Genomic DNA, 23,736 nt, shown 5'->3' with positions numbered 1-23,736 from the left:
CATAGAGGTATGTGGTAAAAAGTCACCAGCTTGGTGACAAACCAAGTTCTTTATCTCCCCCCGAAAGTGACCACTTCCAAGCCTACTTCATTTGACCATTTTGCACAAAATGGTTTCTGGCTCTGCAGGCAAGGGTCAAGGAGTGTTCTATATTAGTGAGTAATTATCTAGGAGGTTTTAATAAACACTAATACGGTGAAAATTTCTATATTTCTCCATGAACCAATTACCACCGGGAGATTTGTCTTTTCCCTGGCGGTAAAGCCATCCTCTATTCATAATCCCTCTTCCTAGATTTCTTCCTCATTTAAGGCAGGATTCAATAAAATTTCATTTTGGTTCCCCCTTCTCAGAAATCCATAAAAGCCCTGAAAAACGTTTTGAGCATATTGTCTCTGTACAATTTGATATCCTTTCCACCACAGGCCATTAATCTGGTAAACTCGGTAAACCCTAATTTAGATCCACGATGTAATTCTTTCATATCAGGCTGTGTGAACACGTTTCTTTAAAATAAAACATGGTAGGAAAGTCTTCTGCTGAATGCCTGCACACAGAGGAAGCTTCATCTATTACCCTTTCACCGTGATAGAAGAGACAAGAAAACAATTTATGAGTCATTTCCATTCTGACAGATGTGACAATGACTGAAAATGCGATGCCTGCCAAGAGCTTTTATCAAGTAGGTTATAACAACGCGTAGTAAGTGTAAATAATAAATGGCTGGAATCTTAGGGGAAACGGTGGCAATATGAAACGCTTTTTGGTCCTTCTGAGGGGGCTCTGCTGCTCTTAGAATTCCCTGCCTCCCCAGTAGAGTTTTGGCCTGACAATAAACAACAGTTTAGTACTTTATCTAATCCCAGCCAGGAGGTGAGCTCAACAGCAAGCTTCTGCAGATGTTCACATCCAATAATCTATCCATAATTGATGGAACAGGGAGGTCAGATGTAATGGCTGCTACTATTCCAGCAACAAATAAATGGTTATTGACAAAACAAGCCAGTGTGGTGCAGAGCGCTCAGCAGTGACAGGCGGGCGATGGTGCTGAGCGGAGGCAGGGAGGATGACATGGATTCCTCAGCGAGCCGCGTGGCAGGAGGGCCACGCTGACACACGAGCAGATGGAGGTGACTTGGAAAGGAAAAGGGAGGTTGCTGAAGTACAAAAAAAAAAGAAGAAGACAGATCAAGGCGGAGAAGAAAAGGATGCATGAGCCCTGGGCAAGGCTGGGGACCCAGGTAAGTACAGATGCATGCGGTTCATGCCTTTGAATGCATGCGCTGTGATGCAGACCTCGGGCTGCTTTCATCGCCGGCGTGTCTGAGCTCACGTAGCTGGCTGTCATGCCGTGCAGCCCAGGTGACTCTACCACCAAAAGTGGATGCATGGGATGCTTTGGTGCCCAGATCCTCCCACTGAGGGACATTCACTGATATTCCTATGTACACTGCAGATACCAGGTTTTTCCTCTGTATATTGAAAAAAAATCTAGAAAAGCACGTATGCAATTTTAACAATATATTCAAATAAGCCACAGATGTGAAAATTGTGCAGTGAGAAAATTTCTCAAGACTGGGACTAATCCTGAAATAAATGCTGCTTAAAATCAAATGTACTGCAAAGGAATGTGAGTGGAAAAGTTTTCTTCAAAAATAAAAACCAAACATGGCACTTGATTCACCTTAACCTAGGCAAAGAGTATAATAAAAGCATTAATAGAGTATACTTTTATCGACTGAATAAAATTCAAGATATTTAAACATAAATAAACAGCTGAAATCCTACACTTCTATTCCAGAGCTAAGAAATAATATTTTTACACTGTTTACTATGTAATATTATAAAATGAAGAATGGTAGAATGAAATGGTAGTTATTATCACTATAGGTAGTCATAAAGAGGCTTGGGACAGAGATGTTTTAAATATTAATATTCCTAAAATCACTTAAATCAATTTAACACTCTTTAGTGGTTTATTTAGAAGTGTGATTTATTTTATACTTCACAACCAATGCCTTTGATCAGCTCTGAAATAACACATGAGCTGAAAATAAAATGGCAAAACAAATTGCTGCTAACATTCTTATAGTAAGCTTTAGGCTTTACAGGATAAACCAGAAAATTACCAGTAGATTTGGCATTTTCAAATTATTTATCAACTTAGAAACGGAGAATTATAGAGCCCCAAGATCATTTTTGTACTAATGTGCTAGTCGTTCTGCTTTCTGAGCCCTGCTGTCCTCCCTGCTGGGGCCCCCCCAGTGAGCAACTTTGAACTCTCCCAGTCCCAGTCCCCACCCCGTCCCTGGTCTACCAGGGCACGAGCCTGTTATCACATCAGTTTGCCACTGATCACATTCTGATCTTAACCTTTGTGGAAAGTGCCCAGGCTCTTGCCGTGTGCCTTGAGACCAAGCCCCCAGCATATGTCCCAGCCCTTGGAGCTGCATCTCTGTCTTGTTTTTCTTGTTTGCATCTCTGTCTTGGTACCTGGTCAGGTCCCTACTTAACTGAAAGTTGGGAGACCTACCTTGATGCCATCAACATGCTTCTATCAGAAGTTCCACTCCTGAACCCCAGTCCCTGTGGCTTGGTGCCTTGTCACTTGCCAATGGTGGTCACTCCCATTAATTGGGCAAAAACTACATGTGTGGAGTGTTTTATATTCTTGGTACATTTAATCTTCTCAGAGCCCTTGGAGGTAAATATTAATACTCCCATGGTACAAATGAGAAACAGGTGCAGGGAGGTTGAGGAACTAACTCTCTCTAGTACATGCCGTCCTAGAGTTGGGGGAGGAGAAAGAATCTGAACTGGGTTTATTGGACTTTGAATCCTGCTTATTTTCGTCTTAAGCACTGTGATGTGCCTGCTGCCGGGTAACCCTGAGCGTGACTGCGCTGACCTAGCTTCACCTACAGCTTACTGACTCTTGGCGTCATTCCCAGAAGCTACTCTGCACTCACCTGCAGGGGTACCCACTGTCCAGTGTCCCACGTTCTAGACGTTAACCTCATGCTTGCCTGGTTACAGCTTTGCCTGTTACCAGTTGCTATTTTTTCATCACATGGCCTAATTATAATCACTGATAATAGTTAATAGAAAATATTTCTTACGTCATTTCCTCTGCTTGTATGACTCCCTTTTTCAAACAGACAAAAAACACATCACTTTATAATGGCCTCCTAGACCATCCATGATGTTGTCTCTCTGACTTCAGCTCCTGTACTCTGCTCCCCTTTTGCTTCTCCTCCGCCCCCCTGGCCCCAAGCCTCCTGGGCATGTTGCTGCCTTGGGGCTTTGGTCCTGTCCATCATGCCTGCTTGGAGCGAACTTCCCTCCCCTGCCTAGCTGACTGTCTCATTTGCTTCCGGTCTTTCCGCAAATGCCAGCTTCTCAATTAGGCCTTCTCGTCGTCTATTTGAAATTTCTCCCGCCTACCACTTGCTTTGGCCCTCCTGAATCAGTCCTTTAGCTTTTTCCTTCTTTTCTACAGTGCTTATTATTGTCTAACAATCAACTGTTTGTCATAACTCAGTTGTTCATTATGTTTAATCTTCATTGTCTATCTTTCTTCAATAGGATGGAAGTGCCATGAGGACAAAGATCTTTGTTTCGCTATTGATGTATTCCCATTGTCTAGAGCAGGGTTTGGCAACAGATTCTCTAAAACTATTTGTTGGATGAGTAAGTTATAGATTGCTCTTAAGACTATACGTATTAACTAATTTAATCTTCCCAACACCAGCAGATAGGCATTATTATTATCCTTACCTTTTTTCAAAGGTGAGGCAACTGAAGCATATAGAATGAAGCCTCTGGACCAAGGTCATACAAGTGGTAAGTGATCAAGGAAAGACTTAGACCCAGGCCATCTGATTTCAGTGATGGCACTATTACCTGGCCCTCTCTCCCTGCTCAGTGCCATGATGCTGCCTGACAGTGCCATCATGCAGGCCAGCCTCCAATTTGTGGCTCCTTTTGGTACCACCTACCCTATTGTCAACCAAGATTATAATGGCGTCCTACAACAATGTCGTTAAGGAAACTTAACAAGGTTTAATGACTTGTCCAAGACCAAAAAACCTGTTGATAAAACCACAACTAGAACTCAGGATGTCTGACTCCCCTTTTGGTGGTCTTTCTGGCACAAATCCGATTTTGAAGATTGGAATGATTGCCTGGACAGTACTTTTCCATTCCCATATAATCTATTATAATACACAGGTAAAAAGTAATTTTTGCTTTGAAAACTTGTGACAGATATTAATAATAATTATTTATGTACCATTTTAAAAGGAAAATGTTTATTTTGTTAATATCTGTGATATTATAGATGTAAAATGAACATCATAAACAGTCACTCTGCTGTAAGCTAATATAAGCTCATAGGGAAAATGAATATGTTTAATTAAATTTAGGAAAAATGTATAGTTAAATCATTTGCAGTACAATAATAAGGACCAATAAACCATTCCATTGGAATTTTCATCTACGTGCTCTATTAATAAATACCATCTTCATTTTACAAAGCAGGATGCTAAGAGATTTGTCTATGACCTGGGAAGTCAGCGGTGCCAGTAAGAATAACAATCCTTGCAATAACCCAGAAAATCATACTTTTACTATTCTGTAATATTCTGCAGCGTTTATGGCGGGAGTGGAGGATGCCAGACATAGTTCTAAGTACTTTCCACATGTTAACCCATTTAACCTTCACAACCACTTTGTGGGTACCTATTAGTACCTAACTGATATTAATGTAATCCTTATGCTGCAGGTAAGCAACGGAGGCACAAGAGAGGTTAAGTAATTCACCCAAGGTCACAGAATTAGAAGTGGCAGGACCAGGATTTGGAATCAGGTAATGTAACTCTAGGGGCCATGCTCTTAACCACTACATCACACTGTGATAACGGTTAAGACACTAACAGAGAGAACTGAGAACTGAAGTTTACAGGAAGGACTCTATCTCCCTCTCCCTATGTTATTTTATCCCAAAATTATAAACATTCTGTCCTACCAGATTCTTCAGCTGAAAATCTAACAAATGATACTTCTATGCCCTTTCTCTTGCATTTACTAAGAGTTGCTGGTGGATAGCAAATTTGCATCAGTAGCAAGAAGAGACTAGGGGTTGTAGGAATAATGTGTCGAACACACTGCTTTTGAAAGAGAACTCTATTACTTTTCCTTTTTACAGATGTATTAACTCTAGCACTGCTACATATTTCATTGTCAGCAAAGCATCCAGAGAAAACAAGGCAAGTTCAGCTAAGCAGTTAAGTCATAACCAATGAAGAATCCGTGGTACCCCACTGTCTATGCCAATGGAAGATAAGAGGGGGATGGGAGATGAGATTAGAGGCGAGAATTCCTGACATCTCTTTCTCTGGAGAAGCTACAAAGCAGTGGGTCACTCTCAGCCTGATTCCACCTGCCCTCCCCACTCCCTGTGTCCTCCTGCCGTCTTCCCCCAATTCTGTGCTGACACTGAACTGGCCCAGGAGCAGACAGGCGATTTTTCTTTTTTAAGGTTCGAGTGTTATTCTGTAATAATTTCCACTGGACAAGAATAAGAAAGTGTAATTTGTGCCAATCAGTACTTCATTAAGCAGAACAGATGAGAATGCTATTAAAAATTTATATGGGAGATTTGTGATGAGACTCAACAAAGGAGTTTAAAATCATCTTACTGACAGCTTCCCCAGTTGCGACAGCATCGGCAGTTAGGAATGTAGCCTACTCCTCAGTCAGTCTTGGCGCTACATTTGCTAGCTTTGTGACCATAGGGAGGTCACTTAGTCTAAGTCTCAGCCTTCTTCATCTGTGAAATGGGAACTAATACAAAATACTATTAATATCTGTCTTTTAGGGGTCTTGTGAGGATTCAGTGAGATAAAGCATATAAGTAATATGGTTGGGCACAGTTCTAGACATGTATCACACAAGGACCCAGCAGGTGTTACTGTTGTTCATGAGGATGCTGTCCTATCAGGTAGGGCTCATTTGATTTCATGGGGCAAAAACCACCCCAATCTAATTTAGGCAAAAGGGGAAACTAGGGACTCAAATGCTGCTAGCAACTGTTTCTTCCACTTCTTTCCTTTTCTTTTTTAAATGAAGGTATAATTGATTTACAATGTTATATTAGTTTCTGTTGTATAGCATAGTGATTCAGTTATACATATATACGCTCTTTTTCATATTCTTTATCATTATAGGTTATTACAAGCTATTGAATATGGTTCCCTGTGCTATATAGTAAGACCTTGTTGTTTATCTATTTTATATTTAGGAGTATCTGCAAATCCTGTACTCCTAATTTATCCTCTCCTTTACCCCTAGTAACCATAAGTTTGTTTTCTATATCTGTATGTTTCTGTTTTGTGAATAAGTTCATTTGTGCCTTTTTTTTTTTTTTAGATTTCACAAACAAGTGATATCCCATGATATTTGTCTTTCTCTATCTGGCTTCACTTAGTAGGATAATCTCTGAGTCCATCTATGTTACTGCAGATGGCATTATTTCATTCTTTTTTATGGCTGAGTAGTATTCCATTGGAGATAGATAGATAGATAGACAGACAGACAGACAGACAGACAGACAGACATATAGAACATCTTCTCTATCCAGAAATCTGTCAGTGCACATTTAGGTTGCTTCCATGTCTTGGCTATTGTAAATAGTGCTGCTATGAACATTGGAGTGCATCTCTATTTCTTGTTTTTTTCTCTTGGTGTGTTAATTTTATTCTCTCAGCCAACCATTCTCCACTCCTCTAGAAGCTCCCAGGCTAACTCCTCACCACAGAGGACAGGCTCTGATTCAAAAAAACATCATGATCAGGGAAGCAACCTGATTGGCTTAGTTTGTTTAGGGACCCTCTCCTAGAGATGTGCTGGGGTGAGATGTAATGCTGGTGGTGATATCTGTAACCCCAAGGTTAGAGACAAGTTCATAGCCAGCAGAAAGGTGACGGTGGGAACAGTGCAATATTCTGGGAAGACAAAGACAATAGATGTCCTCCCATTTGCTATTAAAAGTTCTTCTGCCTAGCTGTGTCTCCTCCTGGGGCTTTATCTCAGTTAACAGTATCATCATACCTTGGATTACTCAAACTAAAACATATCAGATTCATCTTGGTCTCCATCCTGTCTGTGTACTTTATCTACCCAGTCAGGAAAATTGTAGAACTGTGAAATGTCTCTCAAATGTGTCTATTATGGGCTACACCACAAACACCCGAGTTCAGGGGCTCATCATTGCTTACCTGGAATATCTCAGAAGAGCCCTATAATTAGTCTTCCCTTCTCCTGTCTTTCTTTTGGTCCTATACACAACTGCTGGGCTGTCTTCTAAAACAAGTTCCTGCCCTACTTAGGCTCTTAAAGATCTCATCCCACCACCCTGTCTTTTAGGCCTCTCCCCCAACAGCCCCACTGCCTCCACACTCACACTCCAAATGTGATGGAAAGCATCTTCTGCCCTCCCAGGTGTTTACTTGTGCTGCTTCCTCTCCACTGAGGGGACAGGCACCATTTATCTTGAATGGTTCAATTCAAATGTCATTACCTCAATCTCCAAATCAGACAGAGCTTCCCCATTGCCTCTCTAGCTCTTGGGTCTGGTTCCAAGGATGGCACAAGTAGGCCTTAGGTGTCTATTTCTTCTATGGATAATGCAGTCTTGCAGCCTAATAAGCATCTACTTGAGTGAGAGGAAACTGCTCAGATCTGTGATTGAACAATGTGTGCCAAACGGAAGTTTAAAACAAATAATAGTCCCTCATTGACATACCTATTACTAGTACTGTTCATATGGACTCTGGCCAGATTGACTCGAGATACTATGAGGGTAGGGCTGTTATTTTTCTTCCTATTTTATTATTTTTGCTTTATAATTTATGTGTTCTCTTTTTACTTTATCAGGTCATCTTTAAATGTCCTTTATTACTTCTTAGGCATTTAATAACTTTCTTTAATGTTTTCCATTGAGATGAGCTGCAAAAATGACTAAGTGCTATGATCAATCCTATGCTGAAGATTTTTACTATGAACAGTCTATATAAAACCAACTGAAATTATTAATTAAAATCTTTAAATTTTAATGGGAATGGAAAGAAATAATAGTTTACTTTTTTATTACAAAATCAATGTATGTTAATTGTAGAAATTTGGGGGAATACAGATCCATAACTTCCCCCAAAATAGAAAATTAAAGTCATTCATTACTACAGTTTCCACAGAAAACTGAAAACAATTTGATGTTTCTAGTATTTTCATATATACATGTATGTATCTATGTATGTAAAGTTATATAAGTAGTCATAATGTACATTGTTCTGTGCCCTAATAGTTTACTTAATTCATAGATAATACTTTTATTGTTATAAAATATTTACATTTTGTGTCACAGGATACTCAATAATGTTTAATCAATTTGCTATTGTACACTTACTTTGTTTCTGGATTTTTACCCATCACAAACAACAAATAACATTGCATATAAAAGTTATAGCTAAATCTCTGAATATATTAATAATTATAACAAACAATATTACAGCTAAATATTTGTATACATTAATAATTATTTCCTTTACATAAATTTTGAAATGAGTAATTCCTGAGTCAAAAGATATGCAAAACCGTGAGTGTTCTTAAAACAGAACAAAGCTATCATTTATTGAACGGTAACTAAATGCCAAGCACATTACTATTTTGTCTCATTTAATCTTCACAGGAAATTTATTATCCCCATTTTACAGGACGGAAAAGGAAGCTTAGAAGTCAAGCGATTTGCACTGGCGTCATCGACAGTGCCGCTCCCGTAGTCTCTGCAGCCAAAGGCTTCTGAGCCAGCACCTGGCACTTTCTGCCTGATGGCTGGGCTCACGGTAAACTGGAACTGCCAGAGCATCAGTGTTCCTGGAAGCAGCTCTCAACCAATAAAGGTTGGGAACTGGTGGATAAATACACCAGCTCCCTTGTTTCTCCATTGGGATAACTGATTTGTTTCCCACAGTGCTCAGCAGGACTGATGCTCCTGCTGGTGGAACCTCTCCCAAATAAACCACCTGTACTCAAATGTATGTCTCCAAGTCTGCTACTGGGGAAACTCCAATCAAAACATCGAGATTGTTCATCTAATAGCTGGGCAAAAATAGCCACCAGAAACTCAAAGAATGCTTTGTAAGTGTTGCAAAAAATATCTGAAAAATGCATATTTGGGTAAGAACCATGAGAAATATTCAGGCTGCAATCCAAAGTATTTAGTGATGGCTATTTTATGTCATTCATTTATTATGAAACTCGAGCACATAGAGTCAAGTTAGCCACACTCCTTAAAGCAGGACACGCTAATGGTCTGTGCACAACCCTTGATTGCTTTTCATGTTTTTTTCCTTCATTCTCCTTCCATGTTTTATTCCCTTTCCCCTCGTGGGCCTTCTCTAACGTGTTACTGAAGAGTTTCTCTGTGGAGTAGGGGCCAGCACCATAGAGTTATCACACACTGACACTCACCCAGCTGATCACTCTCTAAACCAGCCTCCACCTCTAATCCCAGTTCCTGCTGTCTCACATCCTTGTCAATCTTTGATACTATTTGATTTTTTTTTTTGCCTCTAAGTCATGCTTTTATGTAAAAGAATACTAACTTTCTCCTTTGAAATGCTCACAAACTAAAGCTATTACACACATCTATATAATCAACCCTTAATTATTCAGGAGCCAAACATTGTTTTGTGGTGGGTTAGTTTCTTCATTACCTTCCTTCTCTTTCTTCATCTTTGGCCATCATCATTATCATTTAGAAAAAAAAAAGGAGGGTCAATAGACATTCATGGAAAAAAATGTCGATTAAATCGACAAGTATGTTTTATTAGTTATTAAGTGAACTTTTATGTTTCTTTAAGGAGAAAGTTGAAATTACTGGATAAAACAGTTTTAAAATCATTTTTTTAGTACACAGGTTGAATATTAAGATTATAGAATTAATACTATTTTTTAAAGTCTAGTATATGTTGTTTTTATTGAGCATTAATTACACCGATAATCTCTAAAGTCAATATGGCTGTTCGCTGAAGTAACTGTCTGCACTACAGATGCTTTTGAGAATACTTCAGGTAAGTTTTAAGATGTTGAATTACATTTTTCTTGCTGAAGCTACACCTCTTGTGTTGTAGAGGGGAAATACATAATTTGGCTCGATCTATAATGACAAAGTACGGTCCGCACACCATCGCTATTTAAAGTGTCTAATCCTATAATCATCTCCGGGTTCTTGCAGGTGTGATGTCTCTTCTTTGGGGGCTTCTGGATCAAAGGGGGCTAACAGCTGTGCCATTGCCTCTAGGTCTGTTATACAATTAGTCCTGTGATGAACTATGCAGGTTGCTTTATTGCTCCAGAGAACATTTTCATATGCTAGGCCTTGAACTTTAAGGAGTCTACAGACATTATATCCCATATGTCACTATTCGGGATAGTTGATTAGAGTACTCAATTTTCAGAGTCTCCGAGTTCATCCTTTTTAGAATGAACCAAATACAAAAATAATGATCCTTCTCTTCATTTTCTCTCAAAGCAAATATAAGAAATTTTTGCACTATTTCTTTTTTCTTTTCTTTTTTTTTTTGCATTATTTCTTAAAATGTGAAAGACTGGAAACAAAAATTTCAGCACCTTTATAAAGAGCTACTCTAGTAGCACTTTTTAAAAATAATAGTCAGAAAGTTTTGGTTAAGGTGGTATTCTAGGTCTCAAGGGAATTTAAAACCAGCTTTCACATTTCAAAAAAAATCAATAAATTGTATTACTAGAAAACCAGTGTTTATATTAATTTAGGCCATCAACTTTCTTTTCCTGACACACAGTCTCTCTTCATTTCCATAGGTCTACAATTTGCATATTTTGCCATGCAGATTACTGTCTTAAAAAATACAGATTTTTATTTTCTGAGTTTTCTAATTTTTCTATGATGTTTTTGTCATTTAAATGACAAATACTATAATTTATATCACAAATACCATATGTATTTATCATTTAAAAACAAGAAAAAGCACAAATGTTATTTTCCTAAGCTGTAACACTGTAAATAAAAAGAACCATTAGGAATACTTAAAAGCAAAAAAGTTTAAAGAGAGTTAAGCTCCTCATTAATGAGGAAATGTTAAAAATAGTCAATTTAGTAAGAGTCTATTCTGCAGTCTTTGTTACAGAAATTCATGTTAAGTTGTTACCGTAAGGTTATCTGTTTTAATGCTTTAGAAAGGTCATGACTTTAAATACAAAGATAACAGTAGCAAAATTATTAGTAAAGCATTTTGTGTTTTCATAATCTTCAAATTATTAAAACACAATTTTTATGAAGTACTTAAAATACTATTTTCCAAATGAGGCTAACTGTTTAAAAGGTATTAAGTAAGCTCAGATATGGAATACATGCTTATACTATGCCTCAAGTTATGGCATGATAATTTTGAAGAATATAGTTCTATGAAGTTCGGAAATAAGCCATTTGTTTTAAATTAGGAACTATGACTATTTTCTTCTTGCATCAATATTCTTTCTAATTCTATAAGCTTTTTTTTGCCAGTCAGATAATGGATATTTTGAACATTTCACTACTTAACAAAATGTATGGAGCGAAGCGGAAGTAGGAAGTATGTGTGTTCTGGTGGGGAGGGGATACGATGCTGAGGAGAAAGAGGTCTGTGTGGCAGCAACTGGGGGAAATGGGAAGTGGAACAGCTGCTCCTTTAGGTTCCCAAGAAGGAGACTGCCTGAGGTGGGTCATGGGACAAAAGGATAAAGTGGATGAAACTCTGATGTAAAGCAGGAAAATGACTGCTGAGACCCTGAGCTTGCACATGAACCGTCTGCAGCTGCATGGCGAGCCCTCTTTAGCTTGTTTCAGAAGCTGGGGATGGACGCACGCTGGCTGCAAGCAGGCCTGTCCGCCTGTTCTGCGTAATGATAACCAGCGGTCCTCTGGGAGGATGAGGCCATGGTTTCCTTCGTGCCAGCATCTGAGCTTACATTAAACAGGAACAGAAGGGTCAATTTTGGGTAATGATTTCTAATCACAAGTAAAGACAACTTCTATTTAGTGGGTAGGGAAGAGCTCTGATCTTTAAATAAAGAAATGACTCAAATTCCTTTTTTTGGATAAATGCCTTTTTTTTTGACTCAAGGAAAAGTTATTAACAAATTAATAATAAGTTGTTCATAAAATGTTGGTCTGTTATATTTCCATTATAAAAATATGTGCTAATACAAAGATAAATTTAAGCACTATGTAATTTACATGTAATAGATATAGTGAATTACAGTTAAGAAAAAAATAAGTACAAAGGAGGCAATTTGAATAGATTCTCAATCAATGTTACCTACTTGAGTATCATTGCTGTCATTATTCATGCTAAATATATTACAACCTGTAGTAACAACAGTATCTTACATTTGAAAATCGTTTATAACTTAAAGTGTAAATATAACATTTTTTCATTTGATTTGCACAGAGATACAGTGAATCTGTCACTGTCATCCTTATTTTATAAATAGGTAACTGACTCAACATTGTAAAATGACTATAACTCAATAAACAAATGTTTAAAAAAAAAATAGGTAACTGAGCCTCCAAGAAGTTAAGTGACTAACCTAAGTCAGCAGCCAGTATGTGGCAGACAGGACTAAGACCATGCATGGCCTTTAACTTCAGCTCTCACATGCTCTTGCTACACCACAGTTACCTTCCATGCAGAGACTGCAGTTCAACACCTACGGTCAGTGCAAATATACAATCACTTAACAGTGAAAGGTATCTCTTATATGTGGAATCTAAAAAACCAAAATAGACCTACATAGAAAACAAACTAATGGTCACCAAAGGAGGAAGGGGAGAGGAGGGATAAATTAAGAATTTGGAATTAACAGATACACACTACTATATAAAATAGATAAACAACAAGGACCTACTGTATAGCACAGGGAACTATAGTCAATATCTTGTAATAACCTGTAATGGAAAAGAATCTAAAAAAGAATATACATATGTATACTTTTATATATGTATAAATGAATCACTTTGCTATACACTTGAAACATTAAATAAATAAAACAATTTGATATTACTATGTACACTTGAAATATGTGATATAAAGCTGATCTTTATCATGTAACATAGTGTCTAAATAAAATCCTAATTCCAACACTTTTTTAAAAGACTTTCACCTACACATTTAACATTTTATCCTATGCTAACTGTAAGTTTGGGAATACTCAGGCCTAGAGCAAAACCCAGAAGTCATGATTTTGTAGGTGTTTGACCATCTGGTGGCACTTTGGAAAATAATTATTTTATGCATATTAATGGTAATGTAATAGTTACAGTTTTCTATATGTTAGATCTTACACCACAAATCTTACACACATTTTCTTACATAAGTGCTGAGTTAGGGAACAGTATTATTGCCATTTTATAGATGAAGAAACTGATGCTCAGAAAGGTTAAGTCACTTGTGCGATGTCATGTGGTGAGGTTCCAACCTCCAGCAGCCTGATTTAAACTTCACTATCTTAACTATTTCGTTCCCCTCTCTCCCCAAAGAGCTGTTAAATATTCTCTCTAAGAAGCAGTTGAGAGTTCCTTATCTGAGAAATGGTGGTATTTACTGCCTTTCTTCATGCAGACTTCTAAGAATTACAGATTTGGTAGATGTGAGCATTTGTGTCCACCCTAGACAACTCTACCTAAAATATTATGATACCCTATTAAACTGGCTCCAAACTGTCTTCTCACAGTCATGTACACAGAGCCAAATGAAGACAGGACAGGGTGGAAGGCAGATCAAAGAAGCAATTGCTCCTGCAGACAGCTGATTCAGACTCTATACATTAGTAGGCATGGTCCATCAGAAAGATTTGTCACATTATCCTACACTGCAAACGTGCAGAATTTTGCAGAGTTGAAGTACGTGAATTAATGCAATGAAGACATAAAGGAGGACAGAGCTGCAGAGAGCCCCTTTCTTGATCTCTCCTTCACCTTGGCTTCTTAACTTTCTTTCCATTTCTCTCTCTCTCTTTTTAAATGTTTCTGTTCTTCTGACATGTAGTTTTCAAGAATGTGTCACGTAAGGAGCAAGAGAATCAAAAGTGTTCCTGCCAGAGTATTTGCAGCTACTAGTTCTGGCCTGGCCTACCGGCATCCTCCTCCCCAATGCTGGGTTTTATTATGCAGATGAGAGAATTTGAGGGAAAAGTAGGGATGCAAGAAGTAGAATTGATCCTGCTAAAAAGAGCCATGATTTCTTGATCTGAGAGAGAAAAATAGGCAGAAGGAGAGAGGGGAGGGAGAGGGGTGATTAACCACGTGTGAGTAGAACACAGAAGGGGACTTCCGGGTCCAGGGAGTGCCATGAAGATACAGGCTTCGGGATATCTAGAGCTAGACAAATAGAAAAATCTTAAAGATGGAAGGAGAGAGGAGTAGAAAAAATACTGTTGTAGTGAGTTAAGAATTTTATCTCCTGTTCTTTGAGGACAAGTAAGAAGAAATTGAAATATGTTTTAGGTTGCTGGATGTTTTTTTAAAATATGGTCTCCTACCGAGAAAGCCACGAAGATCTCGCATTTACTTGGGCTGCACATGGTTTCAGTGGTAGATAAAAGTCTTCACTTAGGAAAGTGGCTAAAAGCAAAACTTGTTTTAGGTGTGTTACTGTGGAATCTGCCAAGGCATGTGTATGTCAGTTAGATTATCACTTACATGAGGAGCACACTCTTAGCAAGGATGGAGTGAATTTTAACGGAGAAGATAACAGAAAAAGGTAGAGAAAGGAACTAAAACGGGAACAACTATAAGAATCCTCTCCCCACAAACTGTCTGTGCCTTAAACATTGCAAATTAAATAAAGCATCCTTTGTCAGAAAGGCCTTCTTATGTACAATGCTTTTGCCTGTGTTTGCATCCATTAAGTTAAGAGAATAAGTAAAATTAAATGACAATTGCTTAACAAAACCCTAAGTATGTATCATTTTACAAATACATCCATATCCTCCATTGTTAATATTTACCAACAATCCATGAGTTGCTAGAATATTTGTGTAACGGTTTCTTTCTGATATATTGTTTATTTGCATTTTTCTTTGGGACGCTGCTGAGGAGGCTAGAGATTTAGATCAACCACGTATACCAGCTAACACCAACCTCAGAAATATCCTAAATTACTCTAATGATGCTGATATGTCTGCAAACAAAGAAATAGCTATTGCTTTGTATATGGAATAACTAAATACTAGTACAAGAATTATGTATTATAAGAGCAAACGAAATATCACTAGGATGAATTTTTCTTTCATAGTATAATTTTTGATAGGCTACATTATTGCTAAATAATGTGAAGCAAATAATTCACTGAAAGTAATGAAGACTGAGTAAAGTTTATGTTCCTAAAATTAGGAAGTAGAATGGAGTATTTAGAGAGGAAGAAAAGTTATGCCTAAAAACAATGCACTAAGAGAGGACTGTCCTATTTCTTTTCTTTTTTTCCCACTGCTCCCTCCCCAAATTACTTTTCCCTTTAAAAAAAAAATTGAATCCTAGTGATTTACAATGTTAGTTTCAAGTGTACAGCAAAGTGAATTATACATATACATACTTTTTTTCTTTTCAGATTCTTTTCCATTATATATTATTATAAGAAATTGAATTTAGTTCCCTGTGTTATATAGTAGGATCTTGTTGTTTATCTATTTTATAGATAGTAGTTAGTATCTGCTAATCCCAAACTCCTAATTTATCCCTCCCCGCCCTTTCCCCTTTGGTAACCATAGTTTGTTTAGTCTGTGAGTCTGTTTTTGGTTTGTAAATAGAATTTGTATCATTTTTTCTTAGATTCCACATATAAGTGATAACGTATGAAATTTGTCTTTCTCTGTCTGACTTACTTCACTCAGATAACTTTATGGTTGCAATATTTGATTGTGGAGCTGGCCCAACTTTGCACAAGGCCTTGAACACAAGGCTGTGATTTTTAGTTAAGTATTTTTCTCTTTGAAATCTGAGGACTTCATGAGATACATTTACTTTCTAAAGTTCAGAATTTACTCTACTTGGAACATTTACAGGTCGAAATTGATGATGGCCAAAGGGAATCACCATTTCCTTCCTCAGCACCTGATATACACGGGTAGCCTTCCCTCTTTAAATGTCAGACTGTCCATGACCTCCTGCACAGGTTTATCAGAGTAACTACCGCTTCTCTCCACCAAATGCCCTTTCCTCACTAGGAGGTGTTTCAGCCCTAAAAAATCCATTATTTGTTTTTAAGTTAAACTCCGTTCCATCATTCAGCAAAGACTGCTTTATCAGCAAGGAACAGATGATCAAATTTTATTCATATACGTGTTAGCATAGTCTTCTATCACATGTATTAATCATTCATTAATAAATGAAAGCCTTTAAACTGAGATACTGTAGCAAAATTTCAGAGTCCCTTCTGCCTCAAATCATCAGAACCATTCATTAGGAATATTTACTTGTGACAGGTTTCTCTTAAGCCAAGTTTCTCTGAAAAAAAGTCACATAAAAATCTTTAAATAGATGAACAACATTATTGGATGGGAAAATTTTTTGAGAGGAAGTGGTTGAATAAAAGGGCAAGAAACTGAAAATCTGAGAACATTCCAAATCATAAACCTAAAATACAAATAAGAGAATAAAACCTGTACAGAATTGATGATGAGAATTAAAAATAGACTGAATTGGGGAAGGCAAATGCCGAATCTGATCCCCACATGACGAAGCTGATTTTGAGGGCTTCTTACTTCTCTCCACTGCCACACTGTGACAGAAACACCACTAATGCTTTCAGACAGATGCAGATGATGTTGATAATACTGCCCAGAGTGGGAAAGTAGGATAAAAAAAGGATTTCAAAAGAAAAATTCTTTTTCTATATGTTAAATTTTTACTTTGTGATTAGATAACCAGGCAGATATGTAATCAATAAATTGGAGAATATATCTGTTTATTAATTAATCATGTAATTTTTAAAATAATATATTCACTAAATAAGGTGTGGGTTTCTAAAAGACATCCTGTAAACTAGAAGCCATGCTTCAGATGGAAAGACAGGCTGTAGTTTACTAACAGAGAATAGATCACTATGTAACACTATCACCTTCACCAGGTCCAGAAATGAAAAAGTGAAAGGAGGGGAGGGTATAGCTCAGTGGGAGAGTGTGTGCCTGGTATGCATGAGTTCCTGGGTTCAATCCCTTGCCTCCATTAAGTAAGTAAGTAAGTAAGTAAATAAATAAATAAATAAATTAATTAATTAATTAACAAACAAACAAACCTAATTACCATTCTCCTCTGCCTCCTCCTCCAAAAAGTGAAAGGAGATTCAAATGAAAGTCTGAAGAATGTCCTTTTATTTCCAAAAGAAAGCAGGGCAAAATGGCTCAAGTAGGATATTAGAGAGAATGAAAAGATGTGGCCTTCAACCTGAAATCAAAGCAAGATGTCAGGTTTTGTGGGACTCAATTTCAGTGCAACAGCAAGAACACTCTGCCCTCTGAGATCAGCCTGAGCTGGAAGATCTCCATGCCTCGAATCAAGTCCAACTGCTCTGTGTCCATTCTCCACCCCATCCACAGCCCGTCCACACTTTTCAATCCTTGGTGACTCCTTGGTACTTCTTTCCTGACTCCTGTTTTACAGCTGATGCCTTCTCAGTTTTGCTCTTGGAACCCTGTATCCAGACCGGACAATGGATCCTTCATTCGCCCCTCAGCTCTGTCCGCGGGTCTGGCTTAAGTTTTATGCTTAGTTCCTGTGAGTCCTCAGTTGTGGGTGAGCTGTGTTCCAAAAAGGCAACAATATTCTGCCTCAAGCAAGACCTGGGCTCTGAAGAAAGCCCCTAGTTCTTCCCACCTGCAAAGTCTACTCTTGATGGTAGTAGGGAGCCGAGTCCTGGAATATGGCCAGCCTGGTTTTCCAAAGCCTTCACCCTGGCTGGAGAGTTAAAAGACAAGAATGAACCAACCCTGACTCTAACCAAGGTACCTTCCTGGGGGAGGGGGGTTGAGATCTCACTGGAAATATCTGCAAGGAGTTCTTTCATTCCAGTGTAAAACCTGGGGTAGGAGGCAGAAGGATTGTGTTCATGTCTGTGTTTTAGACACACTCAGCTCAGTTTCCTTAGCTTATATGCCATCATCTATTCCTGGTTTTCCTCTGCCTCCTTGGATACACTGCTTATTCTTCTTTGTAACTCCGTCACCCAGCTTGGCCCTACAACTTTTTCATTCATCACTATCAACTGACTACTTCCCTTCATCGTCGCTACTACTGCTAAAGCCCAGAGACTTGGCTAGGTTAGTGTAAAAATAGTAAAAGCTAATAATTATCAAAAGTTTATTCTATACCAGGAAGGCACTCTTTTAAAACTTTATATAAATTAGCTTTTTAAATTGCCCTATGTATTAGATTCCTAAAACTGAAGTATCAAGGCAAATTCAATAGCTTAAAAATTAAGGAATTGATTGTTTCATAGCTTTGAAGGCTATTCTGAAATTGAAGGATTGGTAAAACCGTGTTCTCTTTGGGGTAGGATCAATCTTTCCTGCCTCTTCAAGCTCCTATTGGCTCCAGGCATCCCTTGATTTGTGGCACTGCAGCTCCAGTCTCTACCACCATCTTCACGTGGACTTGTCCTCTGTGTGAGTGTCTTCTTGTCCTCTGTCTGTATCAGACCTCCTTCTGCCTTTTTCCTTATAAGAATCTTTGTCATTGGATTTAGAACCCACCCCAATTATCTAGCAGAATAATCACCTCATCTCAAGATCCTTAACTTAATTACATCGGCAAAGACCCTTTTTCTAACGTAAAATTCACAGGTTCCAGGGATTAGAAAGTGGACAACTCTTTTTAAGGCCACCATTAAACACCCCAAAAGCAGAGTACTTAGTAGTCCACTGGATAGATGAGGCAACTGAGACTTAGAGAGTTTAAGGGATTTGCTCAAGGTCACATAATTCATATGAATGGGAGATTCACATTTGGTTTATGGCCTCCTTACCTCCAGAAAAACAATTTCAATACTTTTCTGAAAGGGTAACAGTATCAAGAAATTTTGTTACTTGGATGTCAAGTATTGCTTCTTCAATCCATTGATGCTAGACTATCCTGTACCACTAATGTTATCTTCCAAAATGAGTTCAGATCCAGTGCCTGGAATGCTATCTGTCATGTAGAAGATACTCAATAAACAACTGGGAGTAAATTAATGAGATCTTGTCACCAGCCTCATCAAAGTCATCCAAAATCCCACACTGCTTAAAAAATGAGCTTCACACTCTTCAACAAAGCATTCCAGACCCTCCAACCTTCTAAAAGATTAAAAATACAATCTTGGAATGAATATAGCTTTTCTAAGAATGTCCAGAAGTCATACAAGAAGTTGATAAATTTGGCCACATACATAACTAAAAGCTCAGGGTGGAAAAATTTCATAATAAAATCAAAAAACAATGGCCAGGAAAAATATTAATAACACATATTATATATATATATATATATATATATATATATATATATATATGCCTTCTTTCCTAAAGATAGAAATAGCTCGTGAAAAAGCAGGCACTTTCATTTATTGTTGTAGGAATGTAAAACTGTGAAGCTTCGTTGAAGAGAAGATTAAGAATAAAAATAAATTTATTTTTAAATTCATCTGGTCTCTGACACAGAATTTCTACCTCTAGGAATTTATTCTGTAGCGCATCTCTCACTTTGGCACAAAGCTGTTCAATGCTACAACCTTGGCGATAAAAACTGATCGGAAATAATCTAAATGCCCACCAACAGGAGATGGTTAAATCCATTATGGCGCAACTATACCATGGGATATCATGAGTAGCTTTTAAAACGAGGCATCTCAGTATATGCGTTAGTATGGAAGGAGTTAGCTCAGGGTGCAGAACAGTGTGTATAAAATGCTACCATTCTGCAAACAACAAAATGGACACCTGTGTATGTGCTTATATGCCCTGTATATATAAGAATATTTTTGGAAGGATAAACCAGAAACTTGTAACTATATTTGCCTTTGAGAAAAGAACTGTGAGACTGAGTATAAAGGTGGAAGGAAGATTTATTTTTCAGTGTAAACACTATTGTATTTGCTTGAATTTATTTTGCCATGTGCTTGCTATGTGCACAGTAGAGAGAGAATTTATCAGCTAGTTTTGACCTGATTTTCCTACTTGATCTCCTATATCTTCATCTTGCACATGACAATTCATTGCTTCTCAAACATACTGATTACATTCATGTTGAATGAGTGTATGTGTGTGTGTCTAATATTCTATCATCCTTGACTCTCATACCTTCTCCCTGTAGAAATCCTGCCACTCAAAAGCTCTTTCATGAAACCTCCCTGATCTTCAGTGTTGGAACTAACCACTCTTACTTCTGCACTCAGAAAACCCCTGCTCATCCTGCTTTGAATTATGGTTGTTTACAAGTTGGCCACCTTCATTAAATTAGCTCCTAAAGGGAAGTGTGCATCTTGTTGGACTCTCTGTTTCTCATGGTACCTGGAACACAGCTTTGCTAAATGCATACCATTAACTTAAAAATATTAAGCAGAAGAGTCATCTGGGAAGACCTAAGTTTCCTATGATGACCCAATGTTAAGAGTGATAGAGGAAAACTATCTAGCTCAATTATAGGAATGCTACTTAGCATGAACATCTGAAAGAGCAAGTAAGGGATCTTCAAAGCTGAACAAAAAGTCAATACTCTGCATCAAATAGGATTATTACATGAGATGTATGTGAAATGAACTAGGAAGCTACACTTGCAATAAATTAGAGGTAAGAGAAGAATGAAAGAAAAATAATTTCCATTATAATATGGGAAAGATAGTACTTGACATATTTTTGTTTGTTTGTTTTTAAGTCAAACACACCAAGCTTGGTCATAAAATAGGCAAACACTGATTTTTACCATGAAGCAGGCTGCTTCTCAGATTGAGACCAACAATGCCCTACACCTTTGCTGCCCTCCCTCCCCTCACCCCGTCAATATAAATGAAAGGTCCATAGCTACGCAATTCACTCTATTGCTTATTGACCACAATCTTTTCTATGAAAAATCTCACAAATCATAAGTTTACTATATTTTTTTCTCTTACTATTTACTTTTTGCTGTCATTTAAACCCACTTCCTCTTGTCCTTGGTGATGTATATGGGAGTTGGGGGGGTCACTTTACTCCACATAGTTAATTTTCATATATCCTAAAGCGCTTCATGGTATTTGATTATACATGATCTTCTATAAACAATAAGACCAATTTATTAATGCTTCTAGAATATTGCTATTCTGCTTTAGTCTCTATAAATAAGTACCCTGATATCAGACCCATCCCACTTCCACTGGCCTTGTAACAACATACAATAAAATCAATATAATGAAATAGAAATTTATAGTGGCAGCGATGGAAAGTCTACTCGAACTTACTGTTAATGCTGTTTCATGCTCTCCAGCAGCCAAGTGCGCTAAGCCCAAGTAATAGCAAGCTTCTCCTTCCATCTTTTTGTCATTTCCTAAAGTCAAAGTGTAGAAGAATTATTATGGTATTAAAGAAATCAGTGTATTACAACCAACAGGATCTTTGCTTTTTAAGGCAATAGAAAGTTATTATAAGAAGGTCTACGACTTATATCAACAATCCCTGAAACCTAGCTGTGTACTGATCAAAAGGCTAATGTTAATACGATTTACCTGGATCACAGATGTTAGAGAAAGGTGCATTAGCAGTACAATTATGAGGAGTTTCTCTCTACATACACAACCTAGTATTATCACTTTGACATTCATATATAATTTCTATACTGATCCACCCTGTGAATCCTGTAGTCATCCAGCACAGCTGTTAGTACATGCATGAAATAAATGGTAAAGAGTATCAACCTTGCCTGGTGCACCAACACTCATACACAGACTGGAATCCACTCAGTCTCTAGCAGGGCTGATAATTGGCAAATTAAGTAACTGTTGTTTTGATTAGGTTCAATTTTAAAGCTATTGGTTAAAACTTGGGTGAGAAGGACTGACAGAGCTTGGCTTCTTGGTACAGAATTCCACGCACATTTTGAAATCCAACCATATTGTTCTTTGCTAATGACTGGCAATGTTTTCACTGCCTTTTCACAATGAATTTAGCCTAATTTCTATGTAATGTGTTTTATCCATGGGAATTATCAAATTCTTCTTTCCAAAATCAAAATGTATAAATATGTAACATGGTTCAACAAGACAATCATACCATCCAATAAGTACATTATTTATTTATGTTTAATATACTAAATATAACATACAAATCTAATATACATACAAGAACCACTGAAGGTTCTTATATTTAAAAAGAATGCTATCCTTTATCTACTTTTGGAAGTCTTTGGCTTTTAATGTTACCTAACTCCTGGCTAAGGCAAATGCTGACAGATCCACCCTCCGTTTTGATCTCTGGAAAGTAAGCATCCTTAGATTTCTGAACTCTGCATCCCCACCTTGACGGATGTCAGCAGGACCTTGCAATTCTCCATGCTGCATTCACTCTCAGCATTCACTGAATCACCACTTGTGAAGCAATGGCTCAATGGGAAGACTGTGGGGAAACAGGATGGCAAATGCCAGTGACAGTATTTATTTTCTTCTCTGCAATTTCATCTGTTGCAGAGAATTATACCCTCAAGATCTCATGTCAGTAGGGTTGATGATGCTAGTGATTCAGTCTGGGGATTTTAACCCTTACTTTTTCTCTGCTATAGGTTGAAGGTTTATGAGTGCTGGGGATAAGACTAGGACTAGGGAAGGGACAGAAAAGGGGTAGAAAAGAGAATAAATGCTTCTTTTTAAAAATAAGAAGCACCTTTCCACTTTTAAAAACTTAAAAAAGAGAGAGAGAAGTGTTAACTAAACCCAAAGCAAACAGATGGAAGGAAATAATAAAGACTAGAGAGGAAATAAGTAGAGAATAGAAAAAAAATAGAGGATATCAACAAAACCAAAAGTTGGTTCATTAAAAAGGTCAATAAAATTGGCAGACATTTGGCTAGACTGAACAAGGGGAAAAAAAGAGAAAGTCCTCAAATAATGAAAACCAGGGATGAATGATGGCAATCACTACAGTCCTTACAGAAATAAAAATGCTTAAAAAGGACTGTTATGGACAATGGTATACCAACAAATTAGATACAGTAGATGAAATGGAAAAATTGCTAGAAACATACAAACTACTGACATTGACTCAAGAAGACATAGACAATCTGAATAGACCCACAACAAGTAAAGAGCTTGAGTTAAAAATCAAAATACTTTCCACATACAAAAAACCCCCAGGCCCAGATAGGTCCACTGGCGAATTCTACCAAATATTAAAATAATAATCAGCACCAACCTTCACAGACTTTACAAAAAATTATGAGAAAATACTTCCCAAATAATTCTATAAAACCAATATTATTTGACATCAAACCACCAAAGACATCACAAGAAAAGAAAACTACAAATAATAATCAAGTACCCATTATGAATATAGACACAAAAATTCTCAACAAAATATTAGCAAATTCAACCCAGTAACATATAAGAAAGATTATACACCAGGATCAAGCTGGATTTATCCCAAGAATGTAAAGTTGATTCAACATAT

The 23,736-nt window shown here is 37.4% G+C and overlaps 1 protein-coding gene across 5 annotated transcripts in view; it reads right to left on the bottom strand.

Moving 5' to 3' along the window:
• The window catches only part of TTC29 (tetratricopeptide repeat domain 29), a 210,675-nt gene that overhangs the window by 108,468 nt on the left and 78,471 nt on the right, over positions 1-23,736 (bottom strand). For 4 of the 5 annotated variants that reach the window (XR_012079909.1, XM_072976073.1, XM_072976075.1 and 1 more), the window contains exons 8-9: positions 21,540-21,625; positions 17,378-17,518 (exon numbers count right to left, since the gene is read on the bottom strand). Coding sequence is in view for 4 of the 5 variants with exons in the window: in XM_072976073.1 (XP_072832174.1) it covers positions 17,378-17,518; positions 21,540-21,625 (227 nt within the window). In the remaining variant the exon portion in view is untranslated. The remainder of the gene's footprint in view (positions 1-17,377; positions 17,519-21,539; positions 21,626-23,736) is intronic. The other variant, XM_031692490.2, reaches the window with a different exon arrangement.

The sequence above is a fragment of the Vicugna pacos genome, chromosome 2 (assembly GCF_048564905.1).
Source record: "Vicugna pacos chromosome 2, VicPac4, whole genome shotgun sequence".
In the NCBI taxonomy this organism is placed as follows: domain Eukaryota; kingdom Metazoa; phylum Chordata; class Mammalia; order Artiodactyla; family Camelidae; genus Vicugna; species Vicugna pacos.
This window is presented reverse-complemented; position numbering and strand designations above follow the sequence as displayed.